Source organism: Salvelinus sp. IW2-2015, linkage group LG27, assembly GCF_002910315.2.
Source record: "Salvelinus sp. IW2-2015 linkage group LG27, ASM291031v2, whole genome shotgun sequence".
Lineage (NCBI taxonomy): Eukaryota > Metazoa > Chordata > Actinopteri > Salmoniformes > Salmonidae > Salvelinus > Salvelinus sp. IW2-2015.
Genome location: NC_036867.1, coordinates 2,073,628 through 2,093,019, shown reverse-complemented (window position 1 = coordinate 2,093,019; position 19,392 = coordinate 2,073,628). Strand labels below are relative to the sequence as shown.

The 19,392-nt window shown below is 42.4% G+C and overlaps 2 protein-coding genes across 4 annotated transcripts in view; one reads left to right on the top strand and one right to left on the bottom strand.

Annotated features, from left to right (window-relative positions):
- LOC111953656 (high affinity 3',5'-cyclic-AMP phosphodiesterase 7A-like) overlaps window positions 1-7,421 on the top strand; it is a 32,955-nt gene extending 25,534 nt beyond the window's left edge. For all 3 annotated transcript variants that reach the window (XM_023973069.1, XM_023973068.1, XM_023973067.1), the window contains 9 exons: window positions 2,449-2,642; window positions 2,765-2,828; window positions 3,137-3,333; window positions 3,503-3,634; window positions 4,796-4,887; window positions 5,003-5,147; window positions 5,281-5,377; window positions 5,459-5,539; window positions 5,640-7,421. In XM_023973069.1, the coding sequence (XP_023828837.1) occupies window positions 2,449-2,642; window positions 2,765-2,828; window positions 3,137-3,333; window positions 3,503-3,634; window positions 4,796-4,887; window positions 5,003-5,147; window positions 5,281-5,377; window positions 5,459-5,539; window positions 5,640-5,953 (1,316 nt within the window). In that variant the 3' untranslated portion in view covers window positions 5,954-7,421. The remainder of the gene's footprint in view (window positions 1-2,448; window positions 2,643-2,764; window positions 2,829-3,136; window positions 3,334-3,502; window positions 3,635-4,795; window positions 4,888-5,002; window positions 5,148-5,280; window positions 5,378-5,458; window positions 5,540-5,639) is intronic.
- Window positions 7,422-7,819: 398 nt separating this feature from the next.
- Window positions 7,820-19,178, bottom strand: mtfr1 (mitochondrial fission regulator 1). The gene is made up of 9 exons (XM_023973070.2): window positions 19,086-19,178; window positions 18,044-18,144; window positions 12,335-12,436; window positions 10,696-10,838; window positions 10,276-10,514; window positions 9,605-9,854; window positions 9,287-9,482; window positions 9,064-9,126; window positions 7,820-8,968 (listed from the first exon to the last, which is right to left on the bottom strand). The coding sequence occupies exons 2-9, from the start codon at window positions 18,077-18,079 to the stop codon at window positions 8,921-8,923; spliced, it is 1,077 nt and encodes a 358-aa protein (XP_023828838.1). The 5' UTR covers window positions 18,080-18,144; window positions 19,086-19,178; the 3' UTR covers window positions 7,820-8,920.
- Window positions 19,179-19,392: the final 214 nt, after the last annotated feature.

The window sequence follows — 19,392 nt, the reverse complement described above, 5'->3', positions numbered from 1 at the left end:
GTAAAACTTTCTATTCATGAACTGAATGTCAATCTCAAATCTTTTAAATTGACCGCCAACCCTGAATGTGAGTCCTGCTACGTTAGTGACTCCCATTCCATGGAACGTCTGTCTCTCTCTGACAGACGTTCCATGTGTTCACTTCCTGGTTTAAAAGTAATTGCCTTCCTCGGAATGCTGACATGCTTCCTGAGTTGTACCATGACTTTCCAGCCATGGGGTGGGTGGGTGTCCACTGACAAAGCATGACTTGTGACGTGTGTGTGTGTGTGTGTGTGTGTCCAAGCAGTAGGCTAAGTGTAGGCAGTGTAAGTGTGTGTGTCCATCCTCGGGCAGTGGTGTTCATAGTCGACCAGTCTTGAATGCAGTGTGTATATACATCAATCATTTGTCCACTTCTTTCATTCTTATTGATTAAATTTTTATTGGTTTCATCAGTGCTCTTATTGGTATCAAATCAAAGTTTATTTGACACGTGCGCCGAATACAACCGGTGTAGACCTTACAGTGAAATTCTTACGTGGGGGGAAAAAAAACTAAAAAACACACGAACAATTGGTTAGGCGCCATTTCACAATTCATCAGTGTTCCTATTGGTTTCATCAGTGTTCTCATTCACGTATTGGACATTCGGATAGCCCTTAGTCTCAATTATAAGTCCACCCAAACATTTGTGCAACATTCCTGATTTAAGATTTGGAGCAGATGTCTGCGACTCTAGTGCCTGGGGATTATCAAGCAGAGTACATTACTAAATGATTAGATAGACCTCTACTGTGTAAACCAGACACGCCATGTCATCCCTCTGTTTCTTTCTGTACAACAGGAAACGGTTGAATCTATCCACTATGTTGTAAACCTTGTACTGCAAGGGGTCCTCGGCCATATCTGTGTTTTTGACAAACATTTTATGACCATTACTAACAGATAACGACAAAAAAATGGCTATGGAATAGTTGAGGGTGTAATACAATGTTATAATATTAATCCACAATTCATGTTCTTACCCCTTGGTAACATGGGCCTGGGAGGCTCACAGGGATATTGSTATCCACTGTACGCCATACATTTTTCAACTTAAAGGCCCAGTTTAGTCTGAGGTTGGAATAATACAGAAAATTGATGCCCTTTTAGTGTAAGACCTGTTTGCTTGAAATTTCAGCTGTTTTGGAGGGTTAGAGTTTTGGCCTGCCCGGTGACATCATAGGTGGTACATTAGAAAGAGTTCCTAAACAGGAGGTTGGTGACACCTTAATTGGGGAGGACGGGCTCGTGGTAATGGCTGGAGCGGGAATAGGTGGAATGGTATCAAACACATAGTTTCCATATGTTTGATATCATTCCATTCGCTCCGTTCCAGCCATTATTTTTGAGCCGTCCTTCCCTCAGCAGCCTCCACTGCTGCCAACGGCTAGTTTTCAGTTTTCTCCTCCCCACTCAGACCACTCCCAGACAGTCCTAGCAAAATTYTTGCTTGAGAAATTGTACTTCGCTAAGAAGGTATTTGTTTATTTCTTACCATTTGTAATTGAAAAGTCACAGTAAGGTACTTCTTTCAATATATTTTTTGGCAATGCACTAATTTTAAKCTTTAAAACTGCAACATGTTCTCTGTCTCATGACAAAATGTGTAGAATTGCAGGACATTCGCTTGAAAACGGCACATTTTTCTCTGATGCCAAGAGGTGGGCCTTTAAAATGATCCTTCCCAGGGCCTGAAGGTTTGTCCGGCCATGCACTGCCAAAGTCAGTCAGTGGTGGAAAAAGTAACCAATTTTCATACTTGATTTATACTTTTACTTCTGAAACTTAAGTATATTTAAAACAAAATACTTTCAAGTAGTATTTTACTGGGTGACTTTCACTTTTACTTGAGTCATTTTCTTTTAAGGTGTCATTACTTTTACTCATCTCAAATTCCTTATTAAACAAACCAGACGGCACGATTTTCTTATTTTTTATTTTATTTACRAATAGCCAGGGGCATACTTCAACACTCAGACATCATTTACAAACGAAGCATTTGTGATTAGTGAGTCCGCCAGATCAGAGGAAGTAAGGATGGCCAGAGATGTTCTCTTGATAAGTGTGTGAATTAGTAAATGTTCCTGTCCTGCTAAGCATTCAAAATGTAACAAGTACTTTTGGGTGTCAGGGAAAAGGTATGGAGTAAAAAGTACATTTATTTTCTTTAGGAATGTAGTGAAGTAAAAGTAGTCAAATCTAAATAGTGAAGTACAGATACCCACCAAAAAACTTTAAAGTACTACTTAAGTACTTTATACCACTGGTCAAAGTAACACTCCTTGTATGCTAGTTTTATATCACCTGAGTTATGAGGGGGTCCCTGATGAATTTGCTATAACAAAAAGGGTCCTGGACCCAAAAAGTTTGAGAACCACTGTTTTAAACAACTCCAATGTTCTGAATAAACCCGTGTGTTTTCAGCCTGCTCAGAATCAACCTCAGCCTCTAGTCTTATCCCTGGTCCTGGCTTCATCTCGGCTGGGCCCGTGTCTGGTAGGCGGCTCCGCAGRCTGCTCAGCTTCCAGAGATACCTGCACTCGTCCCGTCTGCTCTGGGGAACAACCCACCTCAACCCCCTCCATATCCTGGATGAGGACTACATTGGACAGGCCAAGGTCTGATGCTCACACAGACCATACGCTCTGAGCCAATCATACACTCGTATGCATACACAATTCATGTTTATGTGCATGGCTTAACACAGACTTACATTTACGTGTGTGTTTTTCTCTTGCAGTGTATGCTGGAAAGGGTCGGGAGCTGGAATTTCGACATTTTCCTCTTCGACAGATTAACGAATGGTATTTCTAACAGATGTCCATCTTTTCTCCCAGAGCTTTACCTACATTTTTGTAATGTCATCATCCTCACAGAATGAGTGTGACATGACTGCATAGGCCTGCTTTCAACTCATCAGACATTTATAGACAATGATGCCCTCTGGTGTTTGTTTTGCTGAATGCTGTGTAGAACTGGGATGGTGGACTCTTAAGTCATTCTCCATAGATGTTCATTGCAATGCTCAACTCCACCACAAACACAACTACCCACCCATGAACACTATTCCTGACCAGCTCTTAAACTAAATCTCACATCCCTCTCCATGCAGGAAACAGCCTGGTGATGATGACCTTCCACCTCCTGAACCAGTATGGTCTGTTGGAGCTGTTTCAGCTGGACATGGTGAAGCTGTGGCGCTTCCTGGTCATGGTGCAGGAGGACTACCACAGCCTCAACCCCTACCACAACGCTGTGCATGCTGCTGACGTCACACAGGCCATGTACTGCTACCTGCGAGAACCCAAGGTAGCAAACAGATTGACAGTGCTAGTTTTCTGTTGTACAGAAAGTATTCAGAAGTAGCTTACTGGGTGTTTGAACTGGGTTATTGACAACATTATCCCACTGAGCTAAAGCCTAGGCATTTGCTCCTGGAGCAGAGAAAAGTGAGCTGACATTCCCTGTCTCTCCATAGCTGGCCAAGTCCCTGACGTCCTGTGACATCCTCCTGGGCCTGTTAGCAGCTGCCACTCATGACCTGGACCACCCGGGAGTCAACCAGCCTTTCCTAATCAAGACCAACCACTACCTGGCCAAGCTCTACAGGGTGAGAGCCCATAGCTGGAGCAGTCCACAGCTACTTTAGAAGCAATATTAGACGAGGGTTATACTACAAAGCAGGATCACTGAGTTGGCTGACTATTGATTTTCTGGTTAATTAAAAAGATAGACCGCTGTGCCACTCAGGAGGCCCAAGTTTAAGGCACTACATCACAGTACTGAGGCGTCACTACAGACTGGTTCGATCTCAGGCTGCGTCACAGCCGGCCATGACCGGGAGACCCACAAGGTGGCGCACAATTGGCTCAGCGTCGTCTGGGTTTGGGGAGGGTTTGGCCGGCCGGTATTTTCTTGTCTCATTGCGCTCTAGCAACTCATTGTGGCGGGCCGGGCACCTGCAAGCTGTCGTCAGTTGGACGGTATTTTCACTGACACATTGGTGTAGCTGGCTTCCGGGTTATGGAGCAGTGTGTCAAGAAGCAGTGCGGCTTGGCAGGGTTGTGTTTCAGAGGACGCATGGCTCTCCATCTTCACCTCTCCCGAATCTGTAGGGGAGTTACAGCGACAAGGCTGGAGGGGAGTTACAGCGACAAGGCTGGAGGGGAGTTACAGCGACAAGGCTGGAGGGGAGTTTACAGCGACATGGCTGGAGGGAGTTACAGCGACAGGCGGAGGGAGTTACAGCGACATGCTGAGAGGAGTTACAGCGACATGGCTGGAGGAGTTACAGCGACATGGCTGGAGGGGAGTTACAGCGACATGGCTGGAGGGGAGTTACAGCGACATGGCTGGAGGGGAGTTACAGCGACATGGCTGGAGGGGAGTTACAGCGACATGGCTTTAACTACCACTTGGCTACCACAAAATTGGGGAGGTAAAAAGGGGCATAAAGATTAATAATAAAAAGCTCATCTTAGATATCAATTAGCCCAAACCCATTACAAGCTTATCTTTCCTAAAAAATAAAATGTTATATCAGAATATTTAGGCCAACTTTTTGATCCTGCTTTGTAGTATAACCCTCTGGCTAACGCTACGCTGTCATGTTGGCCAAGCTCTAGAGGGGAGAACGTAAAGCAATCCAAGCTCCTGTAGCTTTAGACCTGGCTGGAGATCACTAGATGGCCATGTAATGTTGAGGTCCATGATTGAATGCAGTTAGTAGCTCAAGATGACAGCATTCTCAAAATCTGTCTCTGGCCTGTAGAACTCCTCTGTTCTGGAGAACCACCACTGGCGGTCTGCAGTAGGTCTGCTCAGAGAGACTGGCCTGTTCTCTCACCTGCCTGCTGAGGAAGGGTCAGTCATGTTCTTTTTCCAGTGCCAAACGTTTGACTAAAGAGCGTTGTTAAAGAGCAAGGTAATGAGTTGGTTGTTGTAGTATACATTTTCTTTAAACTCATGATCTCACCAGGCTGAAGATGGAGCGCCAGCTGGGTTCTCTGATCCTGGCCACTGACATCAGCAGACAGAACGAGTACCTGGGGAAGTTCAGAACACACCTGAACCAGGATGACCTGTGCCTGAGCAACGCCAGCCACCGACACTTCATCCTCCAGGTCAGTTACCAGCTGGGCCATAGGCTTAGAGTTGGGCCTGGGGAAACTGTGCTAACTAACCAGTAATTGTGGCTCTTAGTTGTGCCTGGGGAAACTGTATAGAACTGGCTGTTTTGTCTCTAACTCTTTGCAGATGGCTCTGAAGTGTGCGGACATCTGCAACCCCTGCAGACCCTGGGAGCTGAGCAAACAGTGGAGCGAGAAAGTGACTCAAGAGTTTTTTCACCAAGGTAGCCTCTCGTTAATCTCTAATTTTCTCTTCACCTATCCTGTTGATTTCTGATCGGTGTGTGTTGTCTATCCCTCTGTAGGAGACATTGAGAAGAAGCACAAACTTGAAGTCAGTCCACTGTGTGATAGCCAGAGAAACTCAATGGGAAACATTCAGATTGGTAAGTTATGATATCTAGGTAAGTACTAGCTACATTCCATTGATAGAACCAGAAGCATGCCTTTCGAACCCTGTGTGTGTCTCCGTCTTCCCTTCCCCAGGCTTCATGACGTATGTGGTGGAGCCTCTGTTTGCCGAGTGGGGTCGGTTCTCTGACACACGTCTGTCCCAGACCATGCTGGGCCACCTGGGGCTGAACAAGGCCAGCTGGGGTGGGTTAGTACAGCAGGAGCGGCCGTCGAGCCCCGAAGAGCTGGAACCTAGCAGCCCTGCCTCCGTCACCATGCCAACGCCTGCCGTCACCGAGTCAGAACCAGAGTCTGCCTCTGCTGCGGAACCCACAGCCATCACCACGGCAACAGCCACGGGAGCAACCAACTCCAAAGAAATACCTCAGGGAAGCAAAGAGTCCTGACGCTCCACGTTTGCCCTTACAACCCCGACCCTTAACCCCTGGCCTCACCACACACTGGGTGGGACAGGTGGGAGGGGCAGGGTGTGGACTTCAAACCCCACCCCCCCACCTGAACCATAAGTTTGTGTTGCTGTTGCGTCCCGTCTTTGACAAACCACTGATTTTATTTAATTTTTAATTCCTTTCCTTGACATGGAGAAACACCTAGATACCTCATTTGGCTACTGCTGTATTTGTTATTTTTATTAGCTTGTTTTATTTATTTGTCACTAATTTGACACTATTTTGGTGGCAAAGTGAATCTAAGGGAATGACAGTAACTGAAGAATACACTTTTCTAGTTGAAGTGCCATTTTCAAACCAAGTTCTACAGGATGCTTTGAAGGTCATTGAGTATTGAGAAGAGGCTCTCTAAAGACTGCACAGAAATGACATGGTGTGTGTTTTTATAATGAATCTTCTTCCTCATGTAAAAAAGAAAAGAAAAAAGTGACAAGCCCAGTCCTTTTGCTGCCTCTAACGAAGACTGTTTACAGATGTCTTTGTTGTCACATCGAAATTAATCATTTCGGTTMCGCGATATGCCTTCTAAGCACAGATGTGAAGAAACATTAGCGTTTGAACTGTCGCCCCACTGCTGAAGTCGAGCACAAAGCCTCCGTCTGACAGACGGACAGTCACCAGATGCCATAAAGAAAACACCACCTGTGCTCCATTGTATTCCTCTTCTCCTTGCACTCCCAAAAGACTGAAATGTTGGACACCGTTTCTGTTCTGAAAGAATGGTATTCTAGAATGCAATGGTATTGTAGAATGGAACCAATATGAAAAAGCATTATTGTGGACTCAGACTGTAGAGCATGGGTGACCTCGATCTCTGTCACTCTGGACCATTTCACACGCATCTAAACTCCATCACAATGCAACTCGCTCAGGGTTTTGCCAATCTCTATCCCGAGGTATAGGTTGGACTGTAGTTTAGCTACCTGGTAAACATGTTTACGTCTACTGAATGGGACTCTCTCTGATTGTCTCTAATCATCATAGCCACATGCAACCTAGAGGACTGCTCTACCGATGCCTTAACTATGCACAAACTACGCTAAGTGACCAAACCAGCTTCTTCTACTCATTAAGTGCATCGTATGCTTGCACTCTCTGATCCCCTTTGCCTTTTGTGAGTAAACTCAATCCTTTTTTTATATGGAAACATTCCATCTAATTTAGGTGGTTTTCTGATTCTGTACAGACGGCACAGATGTTTTGAACAATAACGGGTGCTTTTTATTTTAGCTGATTTGTCATTTCGCTGTAAGACTGTTGATAAACTGTTTACAATTTTCTTGCAACAGCCATTTTGGGAAGATGACTTCAGTATCAAACCATTTTGTAAAGGCTTTGCTGTATTGACCTTTTGATACATGCCTGTTGCAGTTTTTGATTAATAAAAACAGTTGACAAATTTCAATGATCCAATTGAACTTGAGTGTTCGGAGTCATAAACAGGGCTGTATTGAGCGAGATACTCAACATGTAATGAATAGAGCTGACAGGCAACTCTGTTCTACATCATGTGGAACTGAGGACATAAACCGAAGGAGCTTCAGGGCTCAACAATGTAGACTGAAAGGCAAGGCTCCCATGTTAGCAGCGACTGCATTCAAGGTAAACGCTGCATGTCAACTCATTTGGAAATTACCTTTTACATTTCTGTAACACTTCAGCGATTGATTTAAGAGCCCTCGGTCATTGTTCAACCACTCAAGGTCTCTGCTTGTGCAGATTACTATAAATGTGCAAACAGTTCCTATTTACCTGAAATGTATCTTTGATGTGATTGAAAATAACATTTCATGCACACACATCCAGAGTTTCATTGGTTTTATTCATACATTTGATTCTAAGTTTGTCAAATGTGGATGACATTTCCCCTCACACAATCCCTATGTTTGAGTTAGGGTTTTAAATCAAGTATTACTGACAGTTGTCCATACTCGCACCATGCAAAGGTTCAAAGCTTAGTATGTCACTGAAATAAACTGGCCAATGTCTTCAATTGTTTACCATCAGTGGAACTGGTTATGGTATGAAACTAACATGTTTCCCTTAATATAATATGAAAACATTTTCTGTGGTTTAAAAAGAGGGAGTAGATTACCTCAGGATGAAAATGGGCTTGTCATGGATCTGGAATACACACCGATTGGAACTAAAACATCCTCTTGCCCAGTAATGAATAAAATGACGTAGATTATTAGTGTAAGTTTGGTCCACTCTGCATAGTGAGGTACAGAACTGGTCCCAGTACAAGATGAAATACAATTAAATCAACCATGGACGCTTTGATAATTGGTAGCAACTACAACTTGACAAGTATTGACTAGGATGCAATTTACAAAAATGATCCCTCTTCTCTGCATACATCTCTATCCCTAGTAAGAAGTAGCCAGTGAGGCAAAAATAAATAAAACTGCCTTGAAAAGGGCATGGATAAGCCTTTGTCTCTGTGCACTTAGAAACAGTTCAATCCCATAAATTCCCTTTAATACATGTAGTTATTGTCAGTTGTCAGTTGAGAGGAATGTTAGGATTTTGTAGTGTTAGACTATATCCAGAACACGTCATTGGAATTTAGTTGTGGTACAAGAATCTACATTAAAAGAAAATCTGACAACCAATCTTGGACCGTCCTAATTTAAGATCGAAGACTTCAAAACTGGCATCAATTTAACAAAAATAAGACATTTAAATGAAACAAAAGTAAAACAAATATATATATTACATACGGTATGTTATCAAAGTGCAAGAACTGAAGACTGAGGCAATACTGTTGGTGAGTAGATTGATTGCATATCTAGTCAGAAACAACATGGCCATCCACAGAGACCGGTGACAAACAGGTTGATAAGGCACTTAAGTGTCCATGGGTGTCTGGAGGTCCAGAACTCAAACCATCTCTGTGGGTGCTCAGAGGAGCTTTCTCTGGCCAGTAGATTTCAACATGTGCTGCCCAAACTACATGTCAGGTAAAAGAGAGACAGGAGCAAATTGGTTTCCAAACTCACATCAAATATAAAATCTAAGATTTGTCATGCTTGCACTTCTCTTACCAAGGGTGTCTCTGGGTGTAGTTTCACTACAGGGGCTGGGGTTTTCAACCGGTACTGCCTTACCTAGAGGCCAGAGAAAGTTAAGCAAATGACAACCCAGACACACAATAGCCAGAAATACACAGATCTAAGGTTTTACACAGTGTAGTTTGAAACTATAAGGTCCAAACTGGGGATTCATGGTTGATGTAATAGACTAATGTAGTATCAGTGTTGCTCTTACCAGGGGAACCTCTACTTTGTCGGTCTTGGGGAATTCAGAACAGAAAGGTTTCAGTTCAGAGGCTGGGAAGTCAAACTCCTTGTCCTCATTGCTGCTGTGGCGATAGCGATGGGCAAACTTGCGCTTCAAGGCATTAGCGATGAGAGACGCAGCATCTGTGGGCTCACTAGGCTTGGCTTGGCTCTCCTCTGGCCGGCTGGACAATAATACACAGGAAGTAAGGAAAATCTGTTTTAGCTGGAAATTAGTCAAGTTTTCAGTTAGTAAAACAGTTGTGCTCATCTTCTAATGTAGAAGTCAGACGAACATGGTGCCCACCTCTTAGCGGGGCGCAGCTTGACTTTGCAGATGTCTTTAAGCACATCCAGCATGTTGGGGACCTCTGCCTGCTTGGGCCCCTGGTCCAGCAGTGTCTGGCCGTCTGTCTTCTTCCCACGGCGCTCCTGGATGAGGCCAATGACTGAGAAGCTCCGCTGGAATCCCATGAGTGGGGGTGGAGGAGGGGGAGGTGGAGGTGGAGGGGCGCAGGGTGGTGGAGGGCGACCTGGGGCAGGAGGACCACCTGGGGCTGAGGTGAAGGAGAGAACTTGGTGAGACATGTATAGCTTAGACAATTATGCCATGAAAAGCTTCCATCTTTAGGCAGATAGGTCATTAGAGGAAAATGTAGAAGTACTGTATCTTACCCAGCAAATTTGATTTAACTAGGCAAGTCAGTTAAGAACAAATTCTTATTTACAATGACGGCCTACCCCGGCCAAACCCCAACGACACTGGGACAATTGTGCGCCGCCCAATCACAGCAGGTTGTGAAACAGCCTGGAATCTAAATAGGGTCTGTAGTGACACCTCTAGCACTGAGATGCAGTGCCTTAGACCACTATGAGTTGTTTGAACTTTGTGTGTTTGTTTTGAAGATTCTTCTTTAACCTTTAGTGTGTGTGTGTGTGTGTGCGCGTGTGTGTGTTCCRGGGTTCTCTGTTCCATACCTGGTGTCTGTGCGTTCTGCTCTTGGGTCAGTACTATCTGTGCGATCTGGGCTCTGAGTTTGGCCAGCTCCGTCTCCAGAGCACTGATCTTCTGAATGGCCTCATCGTTGCTGCGGGTTTGACCCTGGGGCTCTGGCTCGGCCTGGTGCAGGCTGGGTAATGATCTACGTCTGGGCAAASGTTGTTGATTGGGCTGAGGCGGGTGAGAACGGAACATGAGCCCTGACGGTGCTTCTGACCTGGAATGGGACCAATGGTAAACAAGCACCATATTAGAAGAGGAGAAGATGTTATAGTTAACACATGAGCAAAGGAACTGCCTAATGAGCAGTGTATGGGTCAATAAACAGTATCTTTCTAAGGACAGCATCACAGCTTGAGAAAGTGTGGCCGTTCCACGCCCCACTCTCCTCTTCTTACCTCGGTCTACCAAATCCAAACCAGTCATTTTCATCTTCCTCCTCTTCCCTGTCGATCCAGACGACATCAGCCAAAGAGGCAACCAGTCCATTCTGTCTCCCAGCACTGTTCAGGACACTACCACCTTCAGTGTAAGGATTGAGCTGAGACACAGGGCAGCCATATTAAACAATACACCTAAACATTCTCCTTACATACCAGAGGATTGGGTCAACAACTAAAACTCAACTGAAAAACAGGGTCCTGTTTAGCCACACGTGTGCTATTCTCATCTTATGACTCAAACTGTATTCACACTACTTGGAAATGCATTCCGACAGACATTTGATTGGCTTTGGTTGACAACAAAAAACAGAGACCATGCAGGGTACAAGACGGCAACAAGGCCGATCCTTATGCCGTCTATCAATAGCCTGTCAAGGCCGATCCTTATGCTGTCTATCAATAGCCTGTCAAGGCCGATCCTTATGCTGTCTATCAATAGCCTGTCAAGGCAGATTCTTATGCTGTCTATCAATAGCCTGTCAACGCAGATTCTTATGCTGTCTATCAATAGCCTGTCAACGCAGATTCTTATGCCGTCTATCAATAGCCTGTCAAGGCCGATCCTTATGCTGTCTCTAAAAACTCAGCATAGGAAAGATACGAAAACAGAAGAAATAAGGACAGTGGATACATTTCAAGGGACAGTCCTAATAAGAGGACCTTTGCATGTATGCTACCAGAAATGTGTCAGCAGCACAAGGTTACTGTTACAGGTTTCCAGGTGAACTGACCTAAAGCAGACATAATGCATTCCTCACAGAAAGGAAGGACAGCTAAAGAGAGGGAGAGAGAAAACAGTGTTGAAAAGACAAAAACTGAATCTACAGATTGAGAACAGGGAACTAACATGACTACCTAAATAAACTTTAAAAACACAGAACTGTTCCTGTGACTAATGCAAAAAAAMAMAAAAAAAACAGACTTCTGATCAATCTAAACATTCAAAAGGCCCCGTAATATGTTTTCACCAAATTGGAACAAATGGCAAAAACAAAAAAACTCTTTGGTCCTTTAAAAACCTTCTGAATGTAAAATAGTGTACTATAACTTGGAAAATAAATAGGACTCTGAATGACAACATATTGATGTTTCCAACATTAGGGCTGTTTTTCTAAAGAAGTTAGATCCGCTTTGTGTTTCATTTCTTTTGCCATGACACTAACGAGTATCGCGATACTGGCATCGTCCCAGTCCTACTAATAATCCCAAACAATCAGCACGTAGGGTCATGTTTTCCATTCTGTTTAGAGTTGGAGCATCAAAACAGATGAACAAGCAGGGAAAACACTTGATGAAAGTGACTTGACCATTAGATCAGAATACATCAGGCCAGAACGCTAAGAAAACATGACACGAGCACAAGGCTTGGAGAGAGAGAACAGAGAAAGGCAGAGGACAGATAGTCAATGTAGCAAGCGCTGACAAAGTGATAGATATTGAAACAATGTCACACACAGATCATACTCTGTCAAAGTATGGCTGCAGACAGTCTACAAAGAATATTATCAATCACTTTTAGTTCTATAACATGTCATAGATCATGGAGACTTCCGACATAGTATGCCTGCCTTCTCTGTCGCAGATACAGTCTTACCTGAAAATGGACCCTGGGGCATGGTTTAAGGGGAAGATTGGTGGCTATTCTTCTCACAATACTCCTCGAGGACCCATACGCCTTGCCTGAAAAGCCAAAGTCCTGCCAAAAATGAACACATAGGCTTATGGTTACGTACTAGAACCAAGATAATGGGTACGTCACAATTAAATCATGCCTTAAAGACAGTATAGTGAAAGAGCCATGAGGACAAGATGTACAACGTGGAGACTTTAGTGATCCACAAATAACATATACAGTTGAAGTCGGAAGTTTACATACGCTTAGGTTGGAGTCATTAAAACTCGTTATTCAACCACTCCACACATTTCTTGTTAACAAACTATAGTTTTGACAAGTCGGTTAGGACATCGACTTTGTGAATGACAAGTAATATTTCAAATAATTGTTTACAGACAGATTATTTCACTTATAATTCACTGCATCACAATTCCAGTGGGTTAGAAGTTTACATACACTAAGTTGACTGTGCCTTTAAACAGCTTGGAAAATTCCATAAAATTATGTCATGGCTTTAGAAACTTTTGATAGGCCAATTGACATAATTTGAGTCAATTGGAGGTGTACCTGTGGATGTATTTCAAGGCCTASCATCAAACACAGTGCCTCTGTTTGATATCATGGGAAAATCAAAAGAAATCAACCAAGACCCCAGATTTTTTTTTTTTGTAGACCCCCACAAGTCTGGTTCAGCCTTGGGAGCTATTTCCAAATGCCTGAAGGTACCACGTTCATCTGTACAAACAATAGTACACAAGTATAAACACCATGGGACCACGCAGCCGTCATACCGCTCAGGAAGGAGACGTGTTCTGTCTCCTAGAGATGGACGTACTTTGGTGCGAAAAGTGCAAATCAATGCCAGAACAACAGCAAAGGACCTTGTGAAGATGCTGGAGGAAACAGGTACAAAAGTATCTATATCCACAGTAAAACGAGTCCTATATCRACATAACCTGAAAGGCCGCTCAGCAAGGAAGAAGCCACTGCTCCAAAACCGCCATAAAAAACCAGACTACGGTTTGCCAGACTACGGAGAAATGTCTTCTGGTCTGAAAAAGGGGGAGGCTTGCAAGCCCGAAGAACACCATCCCAAGCGTGAAGCACGAGGGTGGCAGGATCATGTTGTGGGGGTGCTTTGCTGCAGGAGGGACTGGTGCACTTCACAAAATAGATGGCATCATGAAGACAGAAAATGATGTGGATATATTGAAGCAACATCTCAAGACATCAGTCAGGAAGTTAAAGCTTGGTCGCAAATGGGTCTTCCAAATGGACAATGATCCCATGGATACTCCAAAGTTGTGGCATAATGGTTTAAGGACAACAAAGTCAAGGTATTGGAGTGGCCATCACAAAGCCCTGACCTCAATCCTATAGAAAATTTGTGGGCAGAACTGAAAAAGCGTGTGCGAGCAAGGAGGCCTACAAACCTGACTCAGTTACACCAGCTCTGTCAGGAGGAATGGGACAAAATTCACCCGACTTATTGTGGGAAGCTTGTGGAAGGCTACCAGAAACGTTTGACCCAAGTTAAACAATTTAAAGGCAATGCTACCAAATACTAATTGAGTGTATATAAACTTCTGACCCACTGGCAATGTGAAGAAAGAAATAAAAGCTGAAATAAAATCACTCTACTATTATTCTGACATTTCACATTCTTAAAATAAAGTGGAGATCTAACTGACCTAAGACATGGCATTTTTACTAGGATTAAATGTCAGGCATTGTGAAAAACTGAGTTTAAATGTATTTACACCTGAAACCCCACCTCTTTAAGGAATACCTAGGATAGGATAAAGTAATCCTTCTAACCCCCCCYCCCCCTTAAAAGAGTTAGATGCACTATTGTAAAGTGGTTGTTCCACTGGATATCATAAGGTGAATGCACCAATTTGTAAGTCGCTCTGGATAAGAGCGTCTGCTAAATGACTTAAATGTAAATGTTTAGCTAAGGTGTACGTAAACTTCCGACTTCAACTGTATACACGCATGACTAAGTCGGTTTGGATAAAAGCATCTGCTAAATGTTGATCTCAAGAAGCTTTAACTTTGTCTTCAGCCCCGCGCTGCTTACGAGTATACTGTAAAAATAAAAATAAACGCTAAGAAGTCTGATCGGTGACAGTTGAGATGACAGATATCTGGTCTGACCACGATAGGKCTGTGGCKGTCACGAAATTTCCTCAGATGGTGATAGTCACCATTTCCTCAGATGGTGACCGTTAATTAACAAACGCATTTAGCATCTCCTGGCTTCCACACACAGCCTACAAGCCACTGATGCAGACCTTTGGAACATCTACAATTTTAAAAAGTAATAAATCCATATAATATAGCCTACACTATCACAATAAATCCATTATTTATTTTAGGCAAGTCTAAAGAAGCATGATATGAAGAAAATGTTGTCTATTTCAGAAGAACAGAATAGCATACTCTTGAGTTGTCCTTATGCTCGGGTCCTGATCTGGCTATGCCAAATGGCTGTGGGCAACACTAGTTCCTTTAGTAGACACGATTTAATTAGAATTCCATGGAATTATTTTATAGTATGGAGAATACAATGGAACTAAGCTGAAGAAAATAGAAAGGATATTTTCTCCAATCGATTTGAGGGAGTGCGCACATTCGGCTATTCTGTGTTGAGCAGTTAACAAAGAAACAGGTATTCCTATAGGCTTAATTTAGAGTTATTAATGTAACTTTAGTTGTTCTACAAACATTGGGATATACGTTTTGATTTTTAATACATTGCAAGGCTGCATGAAGCGACTAATTATGATTTGAAGAAAGTCACTTGAAAAGCATGAGCTCTGCTTTGTTTTTTTGCGCAGGCTGTACACACTACATCAGTCACTCATTCACAATTTGACAAGCACTTGATAATMGCTTTAATTTCATGGCGGCATCCCCTTTGAGTGGCTGTAACTGCACGCGTCCTTATCCAATTCCTAAGGTGCATATTGAAGATATTGGAAGAACTGTCCACATTTGTTTCGTCAGCCAACAAGATGAGTAGGCCTAACGAACAGCAAAAGCACTATCCAATGTCAATCTACTATACCCCGTAGTACAAATATTGACCTACTCTATTCTGTGCGAGAGATAAATATTCCAAACATGGTCTGGGACAGTTGTGGGATGCAATAGAGCCAAAATGAATACAACCACTAGCATTAAAAACATTTTATGCAATGTGGCTGACGTTAAGCTTAAAAATGTTGTTAAACCATTAGGCTATTTCTTCGCATTATAAGCGCAGCAATTCGCACACGGTAGTAGGCTATAAGCGCAAATGTTCCATTAGCGTAAAACACCATTATCAAAAGTGACCGCAAATGTAATTATACATGTAATGTTTTTATTATAAAAGGTGCATTTAGTTTTTCCCCCAAATTGTTTCTCTCGTCTCATCGCTGCAATCCCCCAACGGGCTCGGGGGAGGCGAAGGTGGAGTCATGCGTCCTACGAAACATGACCTGCCTAACCGGCATGGCACAAGGAGTCTCTAGAGCAGGATATGCCAAGTAAAGGCCCACCAGTCAAACCCTCCCCTAACCCAATTGTGCACCGTCCTATGGGACTCCCAGCCACGGCCGGTTGTGGCACCGCCAGGGAAATGAACCCGGGTCTGTAGTAACGCCTCTAGCGATGCAGTGCCTTAGACCACTGCGCCACTGAGGAGACCCATAAAGATGCATTCTTATGGTTTAAAACCTCTTGAAGCTAGGGGGCAGAATATTTATGTTTGGGAAAAATAACATTCCCAATGTAAGCTTCCTATTTCTCAGGCCCAGATGCTAGAATATGCATATAATTGACAGATCAGATTAGGATAGAAAACACTCTAAAGTCTCCAAAACTGTCAAAATATTGTCTGTGAGTATAACAGAACTGATTTTGCAGGCAAAAACCTGAGGAAATCCAACCCGGGAGTGCCTTATATTTTGAAAAATCCCTGTTCCATTGCCTGCCTTTCCTTCATTTAAAGGGATATCAACCAGATTCCTTTTCCTATGGCTTCCTCAGGGTGTGAACAGTCTTTAGACATAGTTTCAAGCTTTTATTCTGATAAATGAGCAAGATTTATCAAAACGCGTCAGTGGATAGCTGAATGTCCTTCGATTAGTTMATGCGCGCGAAAGTTGTAGCTCAACATTTTCTTTATCGCTTTTATTGAATAGTTTACCATCCGGTTGAAATATTATCGATTATTCATGTTAAAAACAACCAAACGTTAAAAACGTTTGACATGTTTCTATGAACTTTACGGATACTATTTGGAATTTTCGTCTGCCCTTCATGACCGCTTGAGCCTGTTGATTTCTGAACATAATGCACCAACCAAATGGAGGTTTTTGGATATAAAAATAATATTTATAGAACAAAAGTAACATTTATTGTGTAACTGGGAGTCTCGTGAGTGCAAACATCCGAAGATCATCAAAGGTAAGCGATTAATTTKATTGCTTTTCTGACTTTCGTGACCAATCTACATTGCTGCTAGGTGTTYGTAATGTTTTGTCTAGTGATCGATAAACTCACACAAGCGCTTGGATTGCTTTCGCTGTAAAGCATATTTTCAAAATCTGACACGACAGGTGGATTAACAACAAACTAAGCTGTGTTTTGCTATATTGCACTTGTGATTTCATGAATATAAATATTTTTTGCATTTTTTTATTTAAATTTGGCGCTCTGCAATTCAGCAGTTGTTGATGAAAATGATCCTAAAGGGATCCGTGCATCAAGAAGTTAAATGATCTTCCCCAAACTTGAAACTCACACGCTGTTTATGTATGCCAGTTAGGCTCTACACTCTTTGTAAAGTGGATTAATGTGCATAATTTTAATACGTTATTTGGCCACTTTATTTGTGATACAAACCTTATCAAAACATATAGGCCTAAGGGTTAGGCTACATGAGGTGTACGACTATGAAAAGTAAAAAAATTAAATTAAAATAAAATATTTTTTTTATGCTGGACATCATTCACAAGTGATAATATATCATTCATAAGTGATAGGCTAATATTGTCACCCATCAGACTATTCTTGATTTAATCTCGTCTTTACATAAACTAAACAATATATGTGTGAAATTAGTTCTGATTTAGAATGGACCATTATCATGCACCTGTCTCAAAACAGGGGCAGGGGGAGAAAGAAATACATGTCATCTATGCACTTAAATAGTGAATGGAGGACGCTTTTCCTGTGGTTCATTTTCATGCCAGCCAGGTAGGCTATACTCCTATTGTAAATATAAGCAATGTGCTTAATATTAGAAAACTTTAGAAATAAATATAGTAGGCCTAGCCTATAGAAAGCTGATGGGACCCTCCTCTTTTTAATAGAGGCCATCACTCTGTTTCCTCACACAATTGTATAGCCTATCGAAATGTTGCACAACATGAGCTCTCATGAAGTGTTTGATTAGATTTTCAAATACATTTGCATTGATGTCAAGAGTGATTAGAGGGACAATAGAGTGCTGAGTACCAGGCAGTTAGCAAGTTCAGTAGGCTACTAATGACCAGCATCAGAGCTTGGAGAAACCTAATTACCATGACTAAACGCTCACATGGAATTTGACTGCCTTCATGACCACCGGTGTGGCGGTAATATGGTCACCGCACCAGCCCTAACCATGACAGGGGTCTATTTTTTTAAAGCACATACCAGGTTCTTTTCTATCCTTGTATTGTCTTGACTCATTCTATCGATGCGTTTCAGAGAGGCAGTTGTAGAGTAGTCCACAAAAATGCATCTTCTGAGGTAGTCTGGGGAAACAAGAGGAAGACAAAACAGGGAAATACCTGTAGTTAGTTTGAGTAACAACACCAAGGCAGCAATATGTGGAGAAAACACAGGTCAGGGTTAGAGTCCGTTCCATATTCTTAAGAGTACTGACCCTCACAGATCATTAGACAGAGACTCAAGCAGTCATTACAGTCAAAGGTTTTCCCATGTGATAGATTTTTGCCTTCCTCCAGTTATTTTTAATTTGTTCATTTTATCTTATCCTAGCCATCACTCTAACTTCTCTTTGTATTCATAATAGTGATGACAAGTTTTATACCTGCTTTTTTAGGACCCCCTGGCTTAAAGCTCTCAAAAGGCCCCCTGGCTGAGAATAAATGAAAATGTTGATTTGACAGTTCATATTCTTGTGTGGCTACTGCTTGTCTGCAACGGCTGACATGCAATAATGTGCTTGATATGCAATAATGTACTCTAAACATCATTGCATATCGACCAGTGCAGACTGTAGCTAGTTATTGTGTGTAGACAGACAACCTGCCAGCCTCCCTGGCTAACGTTAGCAAGTTGCTGCGTGTAAATAGCTAACGTAAATCCTAAACTGTCTGAAGTAATTTAACTAGCGAGGGACGAAAGACAGTAACTGTTTTTTTTTTCTGTAAATATATATTGCGTGACAAACAACTTATAGTAGTTCGGTTAAGTATCTTGCCATAAACCTCTATTTCCATATGTAAGCAAGCATAGTGAATGGTTTGGATACCTATAACATGTTAGTTAGCTAAATTAGCTACCGGCTAAACTAACTAGCAGTAGCTAGCGAAACTTCTTCCTAACCAAGGCGTTGAGTGTTCAGTGGTGTACAGTTGGTTAACGAATCAAACAAAGGCTCACTGGGTTTTTAACAGCAGCAAAATCATAGCTACGTTCGTAGATCAAATTTGATCAAATAAAAACTTACTAGTGTCCTTACGACAACGTCCAATAACAGCTTTCTGTTCACCTCAAACAACCCTAAATGTTCACTTTCAAATCCGCTTAATCCTGGCAAAGTGAGTAGGCGGGAAAATGTTTTTTTCTTGACGAATGGGTTGGTAGAATTTTTTTAATAAACCAATGGGCATTGAGGAATCGTTTAGGTTGGGCGTGTACAATAACTTTATGATAATGTTATTGGTTGATTATAATGAATAGCAGACCATCAACTGACCACCTGCAGTATTGTCAGAAAGGAGGCGGACCCACCGTCTTTGTCATTCGTTTTACAC